Source organism: Pinus tabuliformis, chromosome 6 (assembly GCF_031772625.1).
Source record: "Pinus tabuliformis cultivar Carrire ecotype Pingquan chromosome 6, CPIR1, whole genome shotgun sequence".
NCBI lineage: Eukaryota > Viridiplantae > Streptophyta > Pinopsida > Pinales > Pinaceae > Pinus > Pinus tabuliformis.
Window position 1 is genome coordinate 1,356,884,330 of NC_142292.1, and position 19,920 is coordinate 1,356,904,249.

General features: G+C 35.5%; 1 protein-coding gene across 2 annotated transcripts; it reads right to left on the reverse strand.

Moving 5' to 3' along the window:
* Positions 1-1,407: 1,407 nt before the first annotated feature.
* On the reverse strand, positions 1,408-14,842 carry LOC149263669 (uncharacterized). 2 transcript variants are annotated; one of them, XM_089388276.1, is made up of 8 exons: positions 14,338-14,842; positions 9,787-10,272; positions 9,234-9,650; positions 8,946-9,007; positions 8,406-8,505; positions 8,203-8,271; positions 7,882-7,986; positions 1,408-2,578 (listed from the first exon to the last, which is right to left on the reverse strand). In XM_089388276.1, the coding sequence occupies exons 2-8, from the start codon at positions 10,213-10,215 to the stop codon at positions 2,051-2,053; spliced, it is 1,710 nt and encodes a 569-aa protein (XP_089244402.1). In that variant the 5' UTR covers positions 10,216-10,272; positions 14,338-14,842; the 3' UTR covers positions 1,408-2,050. The 2 variants fall into 2 exon arrangements, with proteins under 2 accessions (XP_089244402.1, XP_089244400.1); XM_089388274.1 differs by having other exon boundaries at positions 1,409-2,578; positions 7,882-7,992; positions 14,338-14,841.
* Positions 14,843-19,920: the final 5,078 nt, after the last annotated feature.

The window sequence follows — 19,920 nt, forward strand, 5'->3', positions numbered from 1 at the left end:
ACTAAATTCATTTATAAGTAAAGAAACATCACAATTCAGTTAAAAATACATAATCTATATAATCCATAATCAAGTATTTTGGAGATTTTTTACATTACTAAATTCCTAAGTTGCACTGAAACGGATACGGGAACGGATACGGATACGGGGTTTGAAACGGATACGACAAATTTTCAAAATATGAGGATACGATACGGCAAGGAAACGACATGCATATATATATATATATATATATTTCATATTACCATTCATCTTTTAGAATCTAGAACCTAAAATCTATATCTAAAAATGCATAGTCATCGTCATGAATTCAACATAAACAAATCATCATCATCAATTCAGCATAAAAATTGTCATCATCATTAGTGATTATTATAACATTCAACATATTATCATCATCATTAATAATGTAATCAGAAATGCAACAGCCTTTGTGCTTTCGGGTCCAACTCCTTCAAAGAACGTGTCATGCATGGCAGATGATATCTATCTTCCTTGCATGACAATTAAAAGGTCCATGGGATCATTGGGATATTCCATCAAGACCTATCTGAACATTTCAATCTTCTCAATGTCAGCTTGGTCTTGTGACTATATGCAAGCACAAGATTGGTTAGAGAAGATTTGTTATATTGGAGGGATTTATGAAATCAAAAGCAAAATCAATGACAATTTTCAAGCTTTTTAACATTTTAAGGGTGGATTTTGATCACAATTTTCGTGGATCCGTTTTACCAGAAATGGATCCAAAAAAATTTAAATCCCTTGGAAACATATCCAATTCCAAATCTAAAGTTTCCGATTTTTTGAAACGGCACAAAAACGTTTTTATAGTGTTTCGGACAAGAATCGTATCCGTTTATGTATCGGAAACGGGGATCCGCGTTTCTGGGAAATTCTTCAGGAGTTTCCGGTAACTTAGCTAAATTCATTTATAAATAACAAAAGATGACAATCTCACTTAAAACTAAAACGTAAAAAAATTAAACGATATCTCACAAAAATAACACTAAGACCAGGTTAATAAAAGAATAAACCATAAGGTTAATTTCAGCCTTTCCCTGTTAGTAAGATACACAAAGCCTTACTTCATTCATAAAAGAGACTCAACAACCAATAAGATGACCGAAAACGATTAGCATTGTAAAATGTAACCAAACCAGTAATGGCTGTGCAAAAATCCTTAAACAAAATTGCCCATTTTTTTCCCCCTTTCATTGGTAAATTCATTTATAAGTAATGAAGCATCACAATTCATAAACATTAAGGTTAATTTCATCATTTCCCTCTTGGTAAGATACACAAAGCCCTACTTCATTCATAAAAGAGACTGAACAACATACACAAAGCCCTACTTCATTCATAAAAGAGACTGAACAACAAGATGACCGACAACGATTAGCATTGAAAAATGTATCCAAACCAGTAATGACTATGCAAATCCTTGAACAAAAATGCCCAAGAATTTTTTTCTTTCATTGGTGCAAATTTCTTACTTGGACTACTACAAAAATCCTAAAATTTTAATGCTACTCCAGACAATCATAATCCAGACAACGTGTATGTTCACCTGTGATAAAGTATCTCAATAATGATTTGCAGAGAGGCAGTTAGCATTATTATTTACATTTTGTTTCCATCTTTATCATGTGCAAAATCTTGACGGTGAAGGTCGGCACTCCCTTAATGTTTCATGGTCTTCTGTGTTAGTAGAGCTCTAATTACATTCAACAGTTCAATCCTGTGGTAACGGAGTTCTAACTAAATTGAATATCACAAAACTGCTAAGTCCTTGAAATTATTACAATAATTACAACCAGAAAATTCGATATCTATGGACAATATTTATTTTGTCCGTTCAAAGGCATACTTGTAGCGGTTCCAGTAGAACAACTTGATTATTTTACTGCTTTCTGTGATTAAAATATGGGGAAGAATTTACTTCTAATGCCAGTCAATTGAATCCACCACAAACCTGCATGTTTTCTACTAAAGGTCTCTGATTTTGTATATAAGTGATTTCAAAATATCACCTTGCCCATTTAAGACTTTAAGCTTGTTTTCTATTCAACAGCGTCACTTTCTCTTCATTCGTTGAACTTCCAAAGCAATCTCTCACACACTTGGGTTTGGGCTCATTTTTCTCTTCAACACCATCAGCTTCCTGCGGTATGATCTTCTCTTCATTTATTGAACTTTCAGAGGAATCGTTGACAGGCTTGTTTGCGGGGACTTGGTCATTTTCAATTGATTCAATGGGATACCCAGTTTCTGGGATATTTGAAGCCTTCTGCCTTGGAGTAACAGGAGTTCTTGATCCATTGTACTTGGTCTCGACTGATTTATCACGTCTGGTTGTCGATGAACTCTGCATAGTCTTGTTTACCGCTGATTTGGCTTTAGAGGGAGTCCTCGATGCATTATCTTGTCTAGGCTTTTGAAGATGCCTTTCGATGCTATTGTGGCCCAAACTTAACCTAGCTGATATATGAGATTGACTAGGATTGCCATCAGATTCCAGACCAATGGAGCTGTTTCTCCGCCCTAACTTTGGCGATTTTGGACGAGTTGGAGGTATCTGCAACCAGGAGTGCATGCAAAGTAAATTTTGTCAAAAGAAAGCATTACAGAAATCAACAAATGAATTTGAAATGACTAACAGATATTTTCGGTACACCCAGAACAAAAAGAGTTCAGCCTCGTACTAAAGATTATCAACAAGGTCGCGCAGTGATGCTCCATACGATAGAATTCTTAGGAGGTAGCCATTTAAGGAACCTGGGGCCCTTTATCATCTAGATTAATAAAGCTCCCACAAATCTAAAGATGCAAATCCAATGTCAAAGCCATCTAAAGATGCAAATCCAATGTCAAAGCCATCTAAAAATGTATCCATCGGGAATGCCTCTTTCATGCTCAACCCATCACTATATGCATGATGCAACAGAGTAGGTACGGCTCACACTAGAGTAATATCTTGATGTAAAGGGTTCCCTATGACACCTATGTGGAAAGTTTACAGTCTGTATTCAATGCGGCAGCTAGGCTATCATATAGCATCCGCAGAACACGTTGTGATATAGAGCAGAACATTTTTAACATATTGAAAGTAAAGATGGTATACACAAAGCACGCTGTAAAACAAGAATAGTTCAGCTCAGATTGGTTTGACTTCGAGAAAGACATTTGTATCTTTACTCAAACAGTCGTAGAAGAGATTGAGCATCAGTTGCAGAGGTATGATGCCAGGATTAGATCTTTACCTCTAGATATCACTAGGGCAAAAATATATTGACCAAGGAAAGTCAATCTTCCATTGTCTCTTTATTCATACAAGATTCAAGATAATGAGAAGGACTTGTTTGATTTGTACTATGGAAGTATTGGTGACGGTTCCCATGGGAACACACCTAATGTGGGGTTCATCAACGTCAAAGCAGGGAGCTAATTAGAGTTTCCCTCTCTTTGATGTCCCATTCAAGATCCTGGAAGTTTTATCAAACTGAATTAAGCTGCTGGCCACCAGCATCATAAGAAGAGGGCAAGCTAGGTTCATCAAGGTGAGGTTATCTTCGACATTCCTATTACTGCCTATGAATGTATTTGGTGGACCAAGGATTAAAGATAGAAGGGCCCTCTTTAAGGCCTATGACATAGTTTATTGAAGCTTTATTACACATGCTAAAGCAGATGGTTCACAATTTCTTATACATGCAATTAGTAGCTTTTTCTGTAATACCTCATCTTAAACCATTCCTATCCAAAGATCTACCTAAACAGGGCTATCCCTTGGCACCTCACTATTAGGAAATAGCTGCAGGCGCTCTTATTTGTTAAAGGCAAACTGTATTGAGGGCCCTAGAAGGATATTCTGCTTTCTAGTGGTCTGGTGGCCTTGTAAATCACTCAACATAACACACTAAAGCTAACCAAGGGATCAATGGCGGAAACTTTGCCGTGCAGGTGCTCTTATTTGTTAAATGAAGACTGTATGACAGGGTTGATTGAAGCTTTATTACACATGCTAAAGCAGTTGGTTCTTCGCAATTTCTTCTACATGCAATTAGTAGCTTTTTCTGTAATAACTCATCTTAAACCATTCATATCCAAAGATCTACCTAAACCACTCCTAACCAAAATCCACTTAAGCCAGGCTATCCCTCGGCACCTCATTTTTAGGATATAACTGCAGGTGCTCTGATTTGTTGAAGGCAGACTGTATTTAAGGCCTTAGATTAAGGATTTCTGCTTCCTAGCAGTCTAGTGGTCAGTTACTCATGTCCATCTTGTAGGCCACTCAAACTAACACTGAAGCAACTGGGAGATCAATGGAGAATACTTTGTAGTGCCTTAACACCTATGTTGCTGTAGCAAACCATTTTGTACAAGAGGAAAACAGAGAAGCTATTATTTTCAGAGAGGGTAACTATTTCCAGTGGCATCCCGCAAAATGGAAAATTACTCAACCAAGACAAATAATCAAGCATCAAGGAACCCCTCTTTATTGAGCTCTAGACATACATAATAGGTAATATTGAAGCTATGTTACTGGATACTTCTCTCATCGTTGCACTATATGCTTAATACCTACCGAATCTGCACCCTTCTGGATATGTCTTGGATCCTTCATCGAGCCATACCCAGAAGGGATAAAGCATGGATTTATAATTTTATAGGAGATATATATGGGATATTTCTGAATTAATCCGGGATAAATCCCCATAAAAAAGAACATAAATCAGCATTCATAGCAATTTCAACAACTAAACAACAAAAAATATGTTATTAGACTGGATATGTGACAAGCCTAACTATTACCTCCCCCCCTTGTGTAAGTTTTCATCATGTATGTGCCTGTCTACTAATAGCTTCATGTTTAAAGATTATTTTACCATGTAGGATTATTTTGACACTATGTCTCTCCATGGAATCTGATTAGAATTAGTATCATACTTTAAAACAAAATTTTGTGTGTATCATTCTATATATGTTGTGTCTAGTGGTATTGTATACACAATTTTCTTAAAAATAGGTCCCTGTGTTCATATCTATAGTATTATTCATATCCTAGTAACTTAGGCTTGACGTTAAGCTTCAAAAATGGAATTGCTGAGACCATTATGGATAGGCTCCTCTAAATAGACTACTTACAGCTGGACATCTCTTTTAGAACAAAGCTTTCTTTGGGGAAACAGGGGGCAAAAGAGGCCTCTCTCTAGGGGGGTGTGGGGAGTTTGCAGCTTTGCACACTGTGTCTTTGGGTTAACTGATCTATACTCACAAGGAGTATTATTGGCAGGTAAAATGAGTTGTAAAGGAGATCTACCAAGAACCCCATGGTAGATTTTGTTAAGACATCATTTGGAAATGACCCCATGCCATTAATTGGCTTTTAGGCTTGGTAATGTGATTTTAAGGGCTCTGCCCGGTAGATGTCTTGTTTCCAGCATTATCAAGAAGATTTGGCAAGCATTGTAGATAGTTTTCCCTAAAGCTCAAATGTATGGTATTATGTGGCTATGTTGTATGGACCTTCCCAACATCAACATGCTAGGTAGGTCTCTACCCGCAAGTTGTTCAAAAAGCATCTTTCAAAGAGGGGAATTCACATTTGGAGGGATCTGTGGGGCCGCAACACTCTCTTGGTTGGATTGGAGAAGATATAACAAGCCCCATATTTGCCAGCTTAAGGCAAGAATGCCTTTTCAAAATGATACCAGAAATTTCAAGGCCTATTTGGAAGCACTGGAGATGTAATCATTTCTTGATGTCTCCTACAAAATCCTAGCCAGCATTGGTCAAGATCCTACGTTGTTGGCTGTCATGATAATTAGAAAGGAATAAATTGCAATGCCTAAAAGAAGATTAATTCTAGATGATCTTATAACTGAATTCTAGCCAAATTGCCCTTTTTCTGAAAATTGATTTTGAAAAGGTTTATGATAGGATTGAATACTAAGTTGCACGAAACGCCAAAACGTTTCCGAGTTTCTGAAACAGGTACATTTAGAAATGTCACTCCCAAAAATGGAAGCATCGGGTGAAATGTCATATATGTATGTGTCTGTGTGTAAAATTATAAATAAGTGAATAACACATTATCTTGCAAGAAAAAAGGGAATAAGAACCATAGATGACAATTTAGAAGGAAACCCAAGTCTATATTAACTCTCATAGATGGTTACATGATCACCAAGTTTTGGTGTTTCGGGTACGGCTACGGCCCAAAATGCCGGGTTCCTAGCAGAGAAAATTTTAGGGGCTAATATTCGCAAGTGGGCTAATTTTCCATGTTTTTTTGAAAAGAAAGATTCGTTAGTTTCCATTTTTTCTAAAAATTATTCGCCCAAATTTTATAGTATAATTTTTTTTACCTCCAAAATCGCCAAAAATTTATAGAGACTATATAAAAATATTAGAATTTGAATACTTTTACAAATCATTGCCAAACATTTTTCGAATTGCATATTATGTACTAGTAAGATTCGCCAAGGTTTCTAAACTTTAAAATAAATTTCCATCCTTAAAATTTTCCCTGGTTCGTAGAAGTTTTTGAATGGAACTTCATACTTAACATGTGGTATGGCTCGTTCTATCAAAGATTAGTGGAAAAACCGTTTTTGTGAGCCTCAAGAAGAATAAGTCGCAATGTCATACTTTCAAACCCCATTCTTCTACAACAATATTTATAGAACCTAGGGACATCATACAATATTTGGGCATTCCCTTTGATATGAAGCTCTCTATTACTAGTCAATCCAAGAGGATAATGGTCAAGTTCAAAAGAAAATCTCAAGCATGGAGTAATCTTGATTGTTCGCTTGCGAGGAAGGTTATAATAGTTCATAAAATTCTCGTAGGAAGGCACATTTATTAATCTTGTCCCTTCTCCTGTCAACTATCGGCAAAAGATTGGCCAAGAAAGGACTTTTTTATGAAGCAACTCCATGGGTTAGGTCCTATCCGGAGGAATTGGATATGGAGTAGTGGGAAGGAGCTTTATGACCTTCAAAGTTGCTCCGGTGGCTAAGAAGGTGCCAATCTATTTGAAATTTTCAATCTTCTCTAAAGAAAAAGGTGTTGGGGTGGCTCTAACAAGGCTTGGTTTTTGAGACCAGGCTTCACAGAGTTGATGAATAAATGATGTACACACACTTTCTGGTAGGAATTAGATGGTTGAGCATGTCTTTTAGAGGTGCCAATCTATTTGGAAATCTCAATTTTCTTTCAAGCACGAGGTGTTGGGGTGACTCCAACAAGGCTTGGTTGTGAAGACTAGACTTCACAGAGTTGGTGTTATGAATGATGCATGCATGTTTCCTGGTAGGAATGAAATAGTTGAGTGCATATTTTGGATGTGTATGTCCGCCAAGACATTTTAAGAATGGTCTTAGACTGAGTTTAACTATATTTTTACTTCCCACTTCTCTGGAAAGGCCCCTTCACACTTGAATGATTAGGGACAGCTGCAAATTTTCATGGCACGTGATTTGTTTGTCTACTATTGGATCTGTGGAAATACAAGCATAATGCTACTTTCCATGACGAACTATCCCCTCTTAGTGTAGAGGAATTTCAGCTTTTTAAGCAGTATTTGGCTTTGCTTGTTAAAGCCAAGTTCAGTTTTTTCAGTGAAGTTGTTGACTACCTTCCTATTGGGGTACAAGCTCATATGCTAGCATTTGTGGTTTTTTAGGACAGAAATTTCTTTATCCTATTGTTAGATTGTTGTAACTTTCTTTGTTCCATGTTGTAACTCTTTGTTCCATGAAGAATTTTACAAAATAAAATGTCATTAGTTTAGGTGAACAAGTGCAACTTGTAAAATGAAACCAAATCCTCATCAAACCCTTGACCAGGCCAGAGAAATGAATCACACACCTTCTTCAACTCAGGTTTTCGGGGTGCTGCTGCCTGATAGAAATCAGGCATGGGTGTTGCCTTGAATGAATGACTTTTCCTCACCTTCTCTAACTGACCCTGCAGCTGTTCCTGAAATCAAAACAAGTTAGGACAATAGAAACACAGAAAGAACCTACGGTTCAAATAATGATTTCCATACTCTGATGTAATGAAATGCTTGCAGAAATAATGTAGAGCAAGAGAAAAAATAGACTTTGTAAGCAACTACCACAGGCACAAAAGGAAAAATAGATTAGCCATCAATATGTTCAATTGAAGAAAGGTGAAACTGAAATTAACCTTTGTCTTAGCTTGCAAGTGTTTTCTCCCCTCCTTTACATGGACTTTTTCTTCTAATTCTGAGTTAGACTGAAGAAATTGTATGAAACAAGGAAAATCAGCCTTGTCTTCAAAAGGAAACTTCCAATCAACAAATTCTGAAGGACAAGACCATGACTGGAAATGAAACATTAATACCCTCGTGTTCAACAATAAAATTTTACCTCTTTTTTATTGTTAGCCCCTTCATTACATCTAAAATTGGACACAGAAGCAGAAGTACCACTGCTTGGTCTGCCTTTAGAAGCTCCAGTTGACGGTATTCTTAATAAAAGCATTTAACAAACATCAACGATAGGTCTCAGACAGAAGAAAGGTAAATATACAAACAAAGAAGATGAGAGTTCACAAAACGTTAATCTAGACTAAGGTATTAAACACAAATATTTATCTTGAAAGTTCCTATCATTTATGATAGATCTATTCTGAGAACATAAATTGCCACAATGTGAGCATCTTGTAGACTCGTCCTTCTATAGCCATGGCTGTTTGAGAAGCTGCACAACTTGTTCATGTGTATCATACAAATATAAACAATAAAGTTACGATATAGAAGGATGAGTCCTGCACTATAAAGAAATGAACATTGCTTAAAAGTTAAAGGAGTTAATTTAGATCTCTTCTATTAGGACCTACTTCTTGTTGACAAAAATACATCCTATTTAATCTAGTAGGGATGAACAGGTAAAACCATAACTACTTACTTGTGACCAACATAATGCAAATGCTTGGTTTCTGAAATTGCTGAAGCAGATTTTGTAGCTGACTGTACAAGCAATTACAATTCAAATGAAAATCATCAATCATGTGTCCCAGTAACTAAATCAAATAAATACCACGTGGCATTAATACCAATAAATAGAAACACGAAAATGACCAACCATTTCTTCAAGGATTAGTTTTCCTCATTCTAGTTTTACATAATATTCCATAATTATCTGGATTAACTGAAAGATAGAACCGCGTAAAATTGTTAACATGCAGTCCATTACCTGTCGTCGTTCAGCTAATGGAGATATGGCATTATTCATAATTGACCGCTTAGATTCAACACCAGCTATTTCACCACCAGAATACCGCACTCCTAAAGAAGCCCTTTTGTCAGTAGCCAGAGAAAAGGGTCGTGGAATAGTGCAGTTTTGCCTTACAGTTCCAATGCTGACACGACTGTGAAGTGAACCCTTTGAAGCAGGTGATTGGATTTCAGCACTATCATTCTGTGCTTCATTTCCTTTCTTTGAAATTAGAACAGTACCCTTGCTACTTTGTGTTGTACTCTTTGTTCTTGGATATGTGCCCTGATTCTGCAGTCTTGAGTTAATGATACGAGGAAATGCATTTTCACTACTCCTGCCATTTTTTGGTGGCTTAGGTTGCTTGAAATGATGGTTAGGTGAGATTCTGTTTTGCTGCAAAAAGGGAGAGAAACACAGTTTCAATGTCATTGTAACTTTCATGAGATTAACAGTTTGTAAGAGAATGTCAAGTACTATAAGTGAACATATGTCATATATAGACTATATAGTATAAGAACACAAAAACTACCTTGTTGGCAATTGAAGTCTCTTCATTTTCCAGGTTGGATTCATTCTTCCCTTCAGCTATCACTTCAGACTTTTGCTGCTCATCCTGTGATTCCTCATTGTCATTGTTGTTGGCTTCACCCGTTGTTGTTGTTTCTTTAACAGTTTTTCTCTTTGTAGTACCATCAGATTCGAACTCTTCCAGCATATCCACTTTTGTAATTTCTGTTCCTATATTTGCATCATAAACCAAGTTTTCCTTTCCAAGCTTCCCTAAGTTAGAAGAGAGCTGAGAGGCTGAATCATCAGATAAAGAGCTATTTTCATGATAGTCATTCCCATACTGAACCATTTCATTTTCCGTTTTGTGACCTGCACCTTCTCCATTCATAATGCTCTTAGAGAAGTCTTCAGTGGTTACAACAGCTTGAACGGATCCTAATTCAATCATCTTTGGAGAAATGAATTCACAAATTCAATTTGCTTGCTCACTTGTTCACAGAGATTCCTGCAACATTCAAGGCCACACAATCAATTCCAGAATCCATTCAGCATCTGCCAAAATTTTCTTAGTAAAAGGGTTTGAAGATAAGTTGCCATGCACATTGAATAATATCACTTTCAGCAAATAACAACAAAAACATGCACATTGTTTTATTGAAGTTTTGCATAATCATACAATGACTAGAAAACTTGATTATTAGCATTTGAAAATTGAAACTGAAATTAATATTCCTTAAATCTCATGTCTTAAAATGTTAGGCACGTGGCAAGTACATATGTCATACTACATTCAAAATTGACTAATGCCTTTCAATCACCAAAGGCAGTAGTCCATTTCACTTCACTATGTAAACAAGGACACACCCACTAATCACATAGAACTTCCACCAACAGTCTAGAGCCTATACACTTGGGAATGAGATTGCGAGATAGCCTCACCTGAGGCAAAAACAGTTGCAAAAGGGTAGGTGAGAGCCATTCAGATTGTGGAAATTTTTGGTTTGACAGTAAATTTTAAAATCAGCTACTCATCACGGATTTGACTTGTGCAAGTCCATGGTTGTTGGCTTCTTAATTCTCAAGAGGAATCAGAAATGCTGGCACGAAGTAGCACATTTTGCAAAGTAAAGGGTGACTCGTGGGTTCAATTCCTCCTGGCTGCAAGGGAACTGCACATATCCATTATTTATGGAATGAGAAGAAGTATGAAGAAAAACAAACATTTGAAGAATACCAAACCTTCCATTTTATTGAAAGGCTTTGTATTCTTCAATTAAGCAATACACGATAACAATCCATCAGAGTATTATCGTAATACAGCATAGCAAGCTCTGTGGTGGTTGAATGACATGGGAGTTAGATGCCACTGGGAGAAGTGAAACACCAACTCAATGAATTATTGGACAATATATACAATATGAATTGTCTCAATGCACTTATGGTGTTACAAACTCAAGAAAGCATTCATTGACAGTAGATATCTCAAAAAATACTATTGATTTCCCAAACAACAGCTGGGCTAAATTCAAGTCAATTAACTTGGGATCACGCGTATGCATCTTTATGACCTGATGACCTGCACAGGAGAAAGGAGAATCTCCTATTAGGAAAAAGAAAGCCGCAGAAATTTTTGGAGACCAATTCTAGCCCCTATGGATCATTGCTACTGCTTAGAACTTGCAGGTGACATGTGAAAGCTAATTAACCAAAAAAGATCACTCCGCTTCTTTTCAGTTTCTAAATTTTTGCTGAGCATCTCTTTTCCTTGCAAAGCAACTGCAGCTGCTACGGGAAAAACCACAAGACCATAGGTACTGCCAAAGCTCCATAAATCTCTAAGCAGAAGGGGTAGAAATTCTAAAAGTCGATCCTTTAAGCAGCATATGTGATACCATCCTAAGCTTACTTTATAGTGTACCATATATGGAAGGGATTGGTAATAGCATAACTTGATGTCGTTGAAGCAATACAATAAGATATCGGTGCCTGGTTGTAGCATATTTCAGAGTTTAAATAAGAGAATGAATGGAGATTTATTGAACTTTCGACAAAAATGTTAAAATATCAGTTCATAATGATTTGGATGTATGCACCAAAAAAGAGGTCCTTGACTGGGCTATTTTACATCAAGGCCAAGCTGTGCGGTACAGATTAAGGCAAAGCTGTGCAGTGCAGATTAGCAAAACCTGCCGAATGCAGCAGAAGTAGTGTTGTAGAAGCAATCTACCATGCTGTTTATTACTATTCAACCGCAAGAGTAGTCTGGGAATAGATACTAGCCATGTTTCCTATGTTATTCTATAGCCCTATAACCTGGAAAGCAGCCCTTGTAGACTGTCAGAATCATGATAGAACTTGGACGTATAACAGCATGACATGGAAACACAGCCTTTTGTTTCATATAAAGGCAACCTTTAGGCAATTTCTATCATCTAATGTCATAAGTCGACATGGTCATATGATTTCTAATTCTGTAAATTTTGTACCATTGTCTAACAGTAAAGAAACTTGTGTAGGACTATGAACAATATATATTTACCTGTTAACAGAATAAAACGCAATATACATAGTTAATTCAAATACAGATAATTTATGAATATTATTCAGGTTAACCTTAAAGAAACCTTTTATTATTTAAAATAACTTTGGCCTTGACAAGTAGAGTTCTTAATTATAGTTAACATTTTTAATCCAAATTCCCAGCAGACTTGGCACTTCTGCAGAAACATGGTTTTGGTGTTTCTGCTCAGGGAGAAACTTTGTTATTTGATTGCATCAATGCAATTATGTTGTAAACGTCTTAGTCAAAGGCAACTGGTCTCAGCAAAAGAGCAGCTAGAAACGTTTGACTGAAGAAGAGGTAATAAAGTTCTGATACATAAATAAATTGAATTTCTCCCATTCAAAATCCAAAACGATGTCTGCATTTCAGACTTAAGCTAAGTCAAAATGATCAATCGATCTCGGATGGCCTGTTCTAAGATATACTGGGTCATAAAAAATGGTCAATTATCAATAAGTAAAGGGGGTTTCAATATTCTACTTAGCCTCTAAATATTATTCTTAAAAGTAAGCTTTTGGCAGAAAAATGGACCAAAGATGATAATAAAAGTGAAAATCCAAGACAATATAGATTATAATCTATAAGAAAACAAGCCACTATACCTTCCATGAGATATTAACTAGTATTACAGGAGCTGCTGACAATGCGTAGAATGCTGTGAACACACTTATCATTAAAATATAAAGTGGAAACTCAAATTCCTAGAAAATTCATTCAGCTGCACAAGATTGTGCTGTACTCCGTATGTTTTTGGCAATTAAGATCAGTGGTCAGGCCTTAAAATATTGCATAGAACGTTTTGATTCGAAACCTAGCAGAGGCAATAAGAGTCCAGAATCCAGACGTGCATCATCAAAGAAAGATGCACGACTGAGAAACAGAATAAAATTCCTGAATTGTATGTGTGTGATTTATTCATCTAGATTCATATCTGTGGAGATCCTCTTCTTTACCACATGTCCAAACCCAACAACTTCCCAGATGGATAGAACAATGCAATAACTCCCAAGAGCAACACGGTAATGTCTTCAAGGGCTTGTCTGTAGGTCTGTCTTCTAGAGGCGCATGTGATCACATGGCTAACGGCTTTTTACCTAGTAAGTGGAGGGTAAATGTTGCAACCTGGGGTGTCTCCAACTGAAAATCAAAAGCTTATTCTCTTCTATGAACTGACGAATGTCCTCTGCATTCATATTTCATCAAGCACTTGGAGACTGACTAACTAATCATTTTTTATTTTGATTTTGAGTTGCTCAGGGACTCAAACTTAATTCCATGCTTTTTAGGTACCCACATTCCCATGATGACTTGGGAGTTATGCACTCGCTACTTACTACTTTTCGCAGGACTCACACTTAACTTCATGCCTTCTAAGTACCCACATTCTCATTATGGCTTCGGTGGTATGCACTGGCTGTTTCCTATTTTTCGTTTATTGGGATCTATCCACTTACTATTTTGCTCACGGCAGTCCTGGTGACTTCGATACTCTGTCCCCAAAAAGATCCAACAAAATGTTGCTTGAAGGAGAGAAGAAGGGGGATGCACTAGGGGAGAGGCAGGGCGTCTCCACATGCCCTGCACAGAGCACAGGCATGACCCTTATGAGGGTTGGCTCATTGAAGGGGAATTTGGAACTTTGTTCCGGTTCAGCTGCTTTCAAGAATCTATTTGTAAATGTGTAAAAATCAACTTCATTATTCACGCAATTCTTTTCAAGTGCATAGAGAAAAATCAAAATGACAATGTTCCGAGACTATTTTGCAACATTAGGTGCTCAATGCTTCAGGAAATCAAGCTAAAACTGCCAAGTAATTTAATGGATACCGGGCAATTTATTTTAACATTCTAGCATGCAAGCATACCAAAGCTTTAATAAAATCAGATTTAACATGAGAAGAACATACATAACATGGCAAAAGCACTACACTGTAACAGAATGCCAGACCTACATCACTGGTCCTAGAGTTCCATTCGCATTGTAATAAAATTATTTTATCGACTCACCTCAGCTGTACCCAAATCAGTGAAAGAAAATGGGTACCAGTATCAATCAATTGCTGATCAATGAGACTGAATCAGACTTCTGCCACAGAACTCGCTAATTCGCAGTTCAATCAACCAGCGAAACCATACAAAACAAGCTCCTCACAGCCTTTCGGTCCCTATTTTCTCAATTCCAGACCTTAAATCCTGAAACCCAATTCACCAACTCGGTCTTCGAGGGCAAATCCTACTAACAATCATCCATCAAAATCTCTACCAAAGCGCTCGCATGACCCCACTCCCACCAATACAACTTAGGCCCAACACAGTTGAAAAACACAACCAAAATGGTCAAGAAAACAATTGCAATTTAACTTGGGAATCCAATCTCAGCTACCGCGTCCGCTCCCCCTCCGCTTTTACTTTGATTTGAATATCTGGGTCCGGCTGACTGTGTTTCATATCAAACGGGCATATTTTTGAAATCATAAGAACGTTATAACCTCCCGAATCTTAAAACTCGAGAGGGTTGGTGGCTGTGGTTGCTTGAAGGTTTAAACGATAATAGGGTAGCAAAACGATGGTGGATTATTAAACAAAACTCGAAGTCAGTAAACCTTCTAATTCTTTTTAATTAAGCAAAATGTTTTCTTTTTAAATTTGTGGGGGCACATATCCACTAATTCACAAATTTTGTGGAGAGAAATAAAATAAAAGAGAGTTGAAGTTTATTTTGCCTCCACCTCAACCCAAAAGACTTAATTTTAACTTTTCATAAGTTAACATTAAATTTTAAGCTAAGAACACATCTTAAAATTTTAAGTTTTGTTTTTAAGGATAGGAAACTTTAAGGTTAAATAAATATTTTAATTAATTAAAAATATAAATTTATAAATTAATATGAAAGTTTTTCAAATATATAAATTTTTAAATTTTATTTCGAAATGCAGTAACTTTCCTATTATAATATTAATATTAATAAAAAATAAAATTATTTTCAAAAAAATTATATTTATATCTTTTATAGAAATAAAGAATTATATTTATATCTTTAATTTTTAACTTATTATTTATTATTTAATTTAGCTATACAATAATGTTTTCATATAATTAAAAACTTGAAAATTATGAAAAAATTAAAATAAAATCATAATGTTTATTTACTATAGTAAAGTGGTAAATCTTTTTGTTAGTGGTAACCAGTGTGTATGAAAGTGGTCATTATATGCCTTAGTCAATGTTTTAGTTTACAGGTTCCATCAATCATAGTATTGGGTCCAAGTTTTTATGTAAGCAAATGTCTATTTAAATATACAAAATAATGGATCGAATATGGCTAATTAACAATAATACAATTTTATTTAACTTTTTTGTGTTAATTCTCAATTGATTTTTGCAATAGTACCATAGTATAAGATAGGTCTGCATGACCATGATGTCAATTTACATGATGCTTACAACCAAGTTTAATTATTTTCAATAACTGATTGATCCCACATAAAAGACATGTCAATTGATCATCTTTAATCTAGTCCACATATGGGTTTGTAAGTGTTAATATTAATTCATGGAATGAAACGATAGTAATACTTGAATGGTTAACTTTTTAGGATTCACTTTAGATTAAAAAACATATAGCATCAATCATTTCACTTTCAATTTATATAAATATATATTTGCAATTTAATTTTAAATATAAGTTTTACATCATCACTAACCTCACAACCTTCCCCAAAGTTCTATTGCATAAAAATCTATAGTCACAATTACCTAATTTTGTACTTTTTTTATCTAATGATAATAGATTATATAACATGAGTTGATTCTATTTTGTCCTTTACACCCATTATCCATTTTATGTTCTTTTGCTTTTTTGTAAGCCAGTGCAAAAAAAATCATTAATGGAACAATTTATACATAGAGATTATAGAGTCGGTACTTGCAAAAAAGCACAACCTGGGAGGGTAAGTCTCCACCTAATTACAACGACAGAAACACAATTCTTGCCAACTACAAAATGAGGCCTAGGTTCTAAAAGACCAGAATAACCTTAAGGCCGAAAGGCAATTAGTTATCAGATAGAAAAACATTTGCCACATCCAGTGTTTCCAAACAAAAGACAAACACATGAAATAAAATATCTTTCACCATAGTTATGCCATACCAAAGACCCAACAGGCAGACAATAATTCTCTTGCAAAACTTGACTTAGAATCTACAAAACCAAGTGAAGATCAATTTCCCACTGCATAGAAACAAACAAAGGAAAGAAGAGCAAGTTGGACGTACAATTTGTATTGCCAACTATATGGAGACCTTGCTAATATACCACACACACCATAGTATGCCAGATATGAAACAAAGCCATCATGAAAACTGCCTAGACCAACCAAGTGTCACCACAAAAAAACACCAAGAGCAAAACAAGTGTAGATTTGTAAATGCCATATAACACCACAGGTATATCCTCAAAAAGATTCAGTAACCATAAGAACAGATGAGCCCAAGGGAACCAAAACTTGACCAACAAAGACCAATACTAATTAGATAAGATAAATGGACAGTCAGGAGAATTAGTAAAAGGTGGAACATTAATGACTCCAAGAGGATCAGACAACTCCTTAGAAGCTAAGTCCAAGACCACATATTTTTCTACCCTACTCAAAAGAGAATCAATATCATCAAGGCAGAAACATATATTCCTTAGAAGATGTTTAATGTCCTATTGGCCAGCTACAACTTTGTAATTATCTACTTGCTTGTCTCTTAAAATCATGTGGAAGAGAGTGTCCATCTCTTGGTGAATCAAGAGAGAATGAAGGAAATGTAGCTTTTTTTCCTGAACATTCCCGGATCAGGTATCCATTTGAGACCTTTTGTGCCTACCTCTGAATCATAAGAGTAAGGGTGATCCCCAAACTCCTTTGATTCTAGTAGCAGAATTTCCCTCTGAACTTCTAAAGGGATTGAATCAAAGTAAGTTGCTACAAAATCCCAAGCAAACACCTGACAATGATGAGATCTAGAACTACTCACACCACCTTTGTGACTTGTCATTCTCTGTTGAGGAGGCATGTTAGTAGAGAGAAGATAATAATCCCTGTAACCCTGAAATAAATGACAACCAATAAGACCAGTAGAGGAACAAGACATAAACCTTTGAAATCCTGACCAAACCATAATCAAATCATCCCCCAGACTCCACACCTGGGACCCAAATACAATAGCAACTTGTAAAACTCTACGAACTACAAACATGGACCTTTGAAAACCCCATTCGTAAAGCATGACATGGACACTCGACAATATGAAAATGTTTTCAAAATCACACCGAGAGTTATGGAAGACCACTGACTTGACCATGGTAATCCCAATTAGGAAGGAGCATAGAGAGTTCCCCTTGAGTTGTAAAAACACTAGCTACCCAAAACAAGATTTAGCAAGATTTTACAAAGGAAGAAGGTAGCAAGCACCTGAAACACAAACAACACCTCTAAACAGAAAGATAACTCTCTTCCTAGAACTAGACATAGAAATTACTAGGATACCAACAACCACACACCAATACTGGACAGGGATACGAGATACCTACAAAATCATTATCTTGGAGAGTCGAAATAAAGAAAACAACCACCAATTCGAAGACTAACCCACTCGTAGAGTATGCAAAAATAAAATGAAGAACATTGACCCAATTCACTCATGAACATGAAGGAAATCATAAGAGATGATGTCTCTTAACCACAGAGAAAAAAACCACTACCAACCTCACCAAAACAACAAGCAAACCACCCCAGACGCACAATGCTTATTGCATCAAGATTGCAAGAGCAATAGGGTGAGGATAACACCTCACCACCACTGCATATAACGATGTACCTCTGCCACCATGTATCAACCCCCCTGCATTTATGATGAGGGGATGTGAGGTTATTACCCCAAGTCTGATAGTGGATTTCATGACACACCATGATGAGGAGCGGACTTGTATAATCTTGACACACATTTTTAGAAACATTCCCTTCCTGGCTCATAGCCCCATCGGAGAATTATCCATTTTATGTTCACTTATGAATGAAATATTAATTTTACTAGTTCGTTAAAATTTTTATACCTTCTCTCAAACTTTATTATATTTTGTTACATTTATAACATTACATTAAATATTACACTAAATTTTCTTTTCTTTTTCATTTTTCAAGTTGAAGTTTTCACAACATTTAAAAATTCCCATGTATCTATAATTATTTTTCACAAAGATTTGGTTCTTCGCTTTCTTTTTTGGGTAAATCATTAGCACCAAAGCTTATATGACCCCATGCAAGTGTTTGTTAAAAATGTGAATCGACAACCACAAAAGCATTAAAACTACACATAATAAGTTTTCCCTTAGATTTTCAGTTGGACAAGGTTTGAGTACAAGAAGTATGAAGTTGACCCTACTCCTTCATTTACCTTTCCTCTTCGATCTTCTTAATCTCGAATTGTAGGTATCATCAATATTATGTTTGGATAAGAAGTAGGATGTTCATTTCTTATACTTATATGGTAACAATCAATTGTGGTAATGGGAAGTCTTCTAAATTATTAAAAATTCAAAAAAAAATTGTCCCTAATAAAATTTTATTTACGCACACCAAAATTTCAAATTCCATTTTGTAGTGTTAACATATTAAAAATTTGAACATGGTCAGTGGAGTGAAGTCTCTATAAAAACTATTAAAACCTGAGATATGTGGCGACAATTATGTGATAATTTTAACATTTATAATAGCATTTTTGTCATATTTTCAACATTATTATTATTATTATTATTAATTTGGTGTAATACATAACATTGTCAAAGGACAATAATTTGAGTGCTATTGTTAAGTTAAAAGAGTAATGTGGTGATGGGCTTATATGTGAGAAGAGTTAAAAAAAGGACAACCAAATTTAACGTTTTTTGAGTTTTTGCACTTTAAAAGGGGTCTAAACCAATATTTTACACTAATAAGTTATTCTCTAATTTTTATTTATTTTTATAAAACTTTATACCATTTTAATTTTTGGTATATATTAAAAATATTTGAATGTTTGTAATTACAAAGACAGCATCCTAGGCTTGAATTTCTTAAGGATGTGTCAAATTGGAGTAGAAATATTGGTCTTCAAGTTGATAGAGATGGACTGGATGGAGATGAAGTTGATCTTATGGAAGAAAATGATATTTATGTACTTGAGAATGATGGACTAAATAAATGGATCCATGACAACTTTGCTTCAATGTATGATAACTTTGATGATGTTCATGATGTTTCTTTGGTTGATAAGGTACAAAAATCCATATATGAATGCTCAAAGATGAAATTTATCTCTCCTATTTTTTTGTCAGTGAACTTGAAAATATGGAATGGTTTGTCAAACACCTGTCACACACACACATCTTAAATAACGCAATATAATCTTTCATATATGAATAAGTTTTTTCTTATTATGTTAAGAGATAATTGTATAAAGGATGTAATAATGAATATTCAGTACAATAATTTATTTTTGAACGTTGTAGATTGTTAGGTGATTTTTCTCTTGTCACTATCAAATACCTTGCCTTGCACATACGAT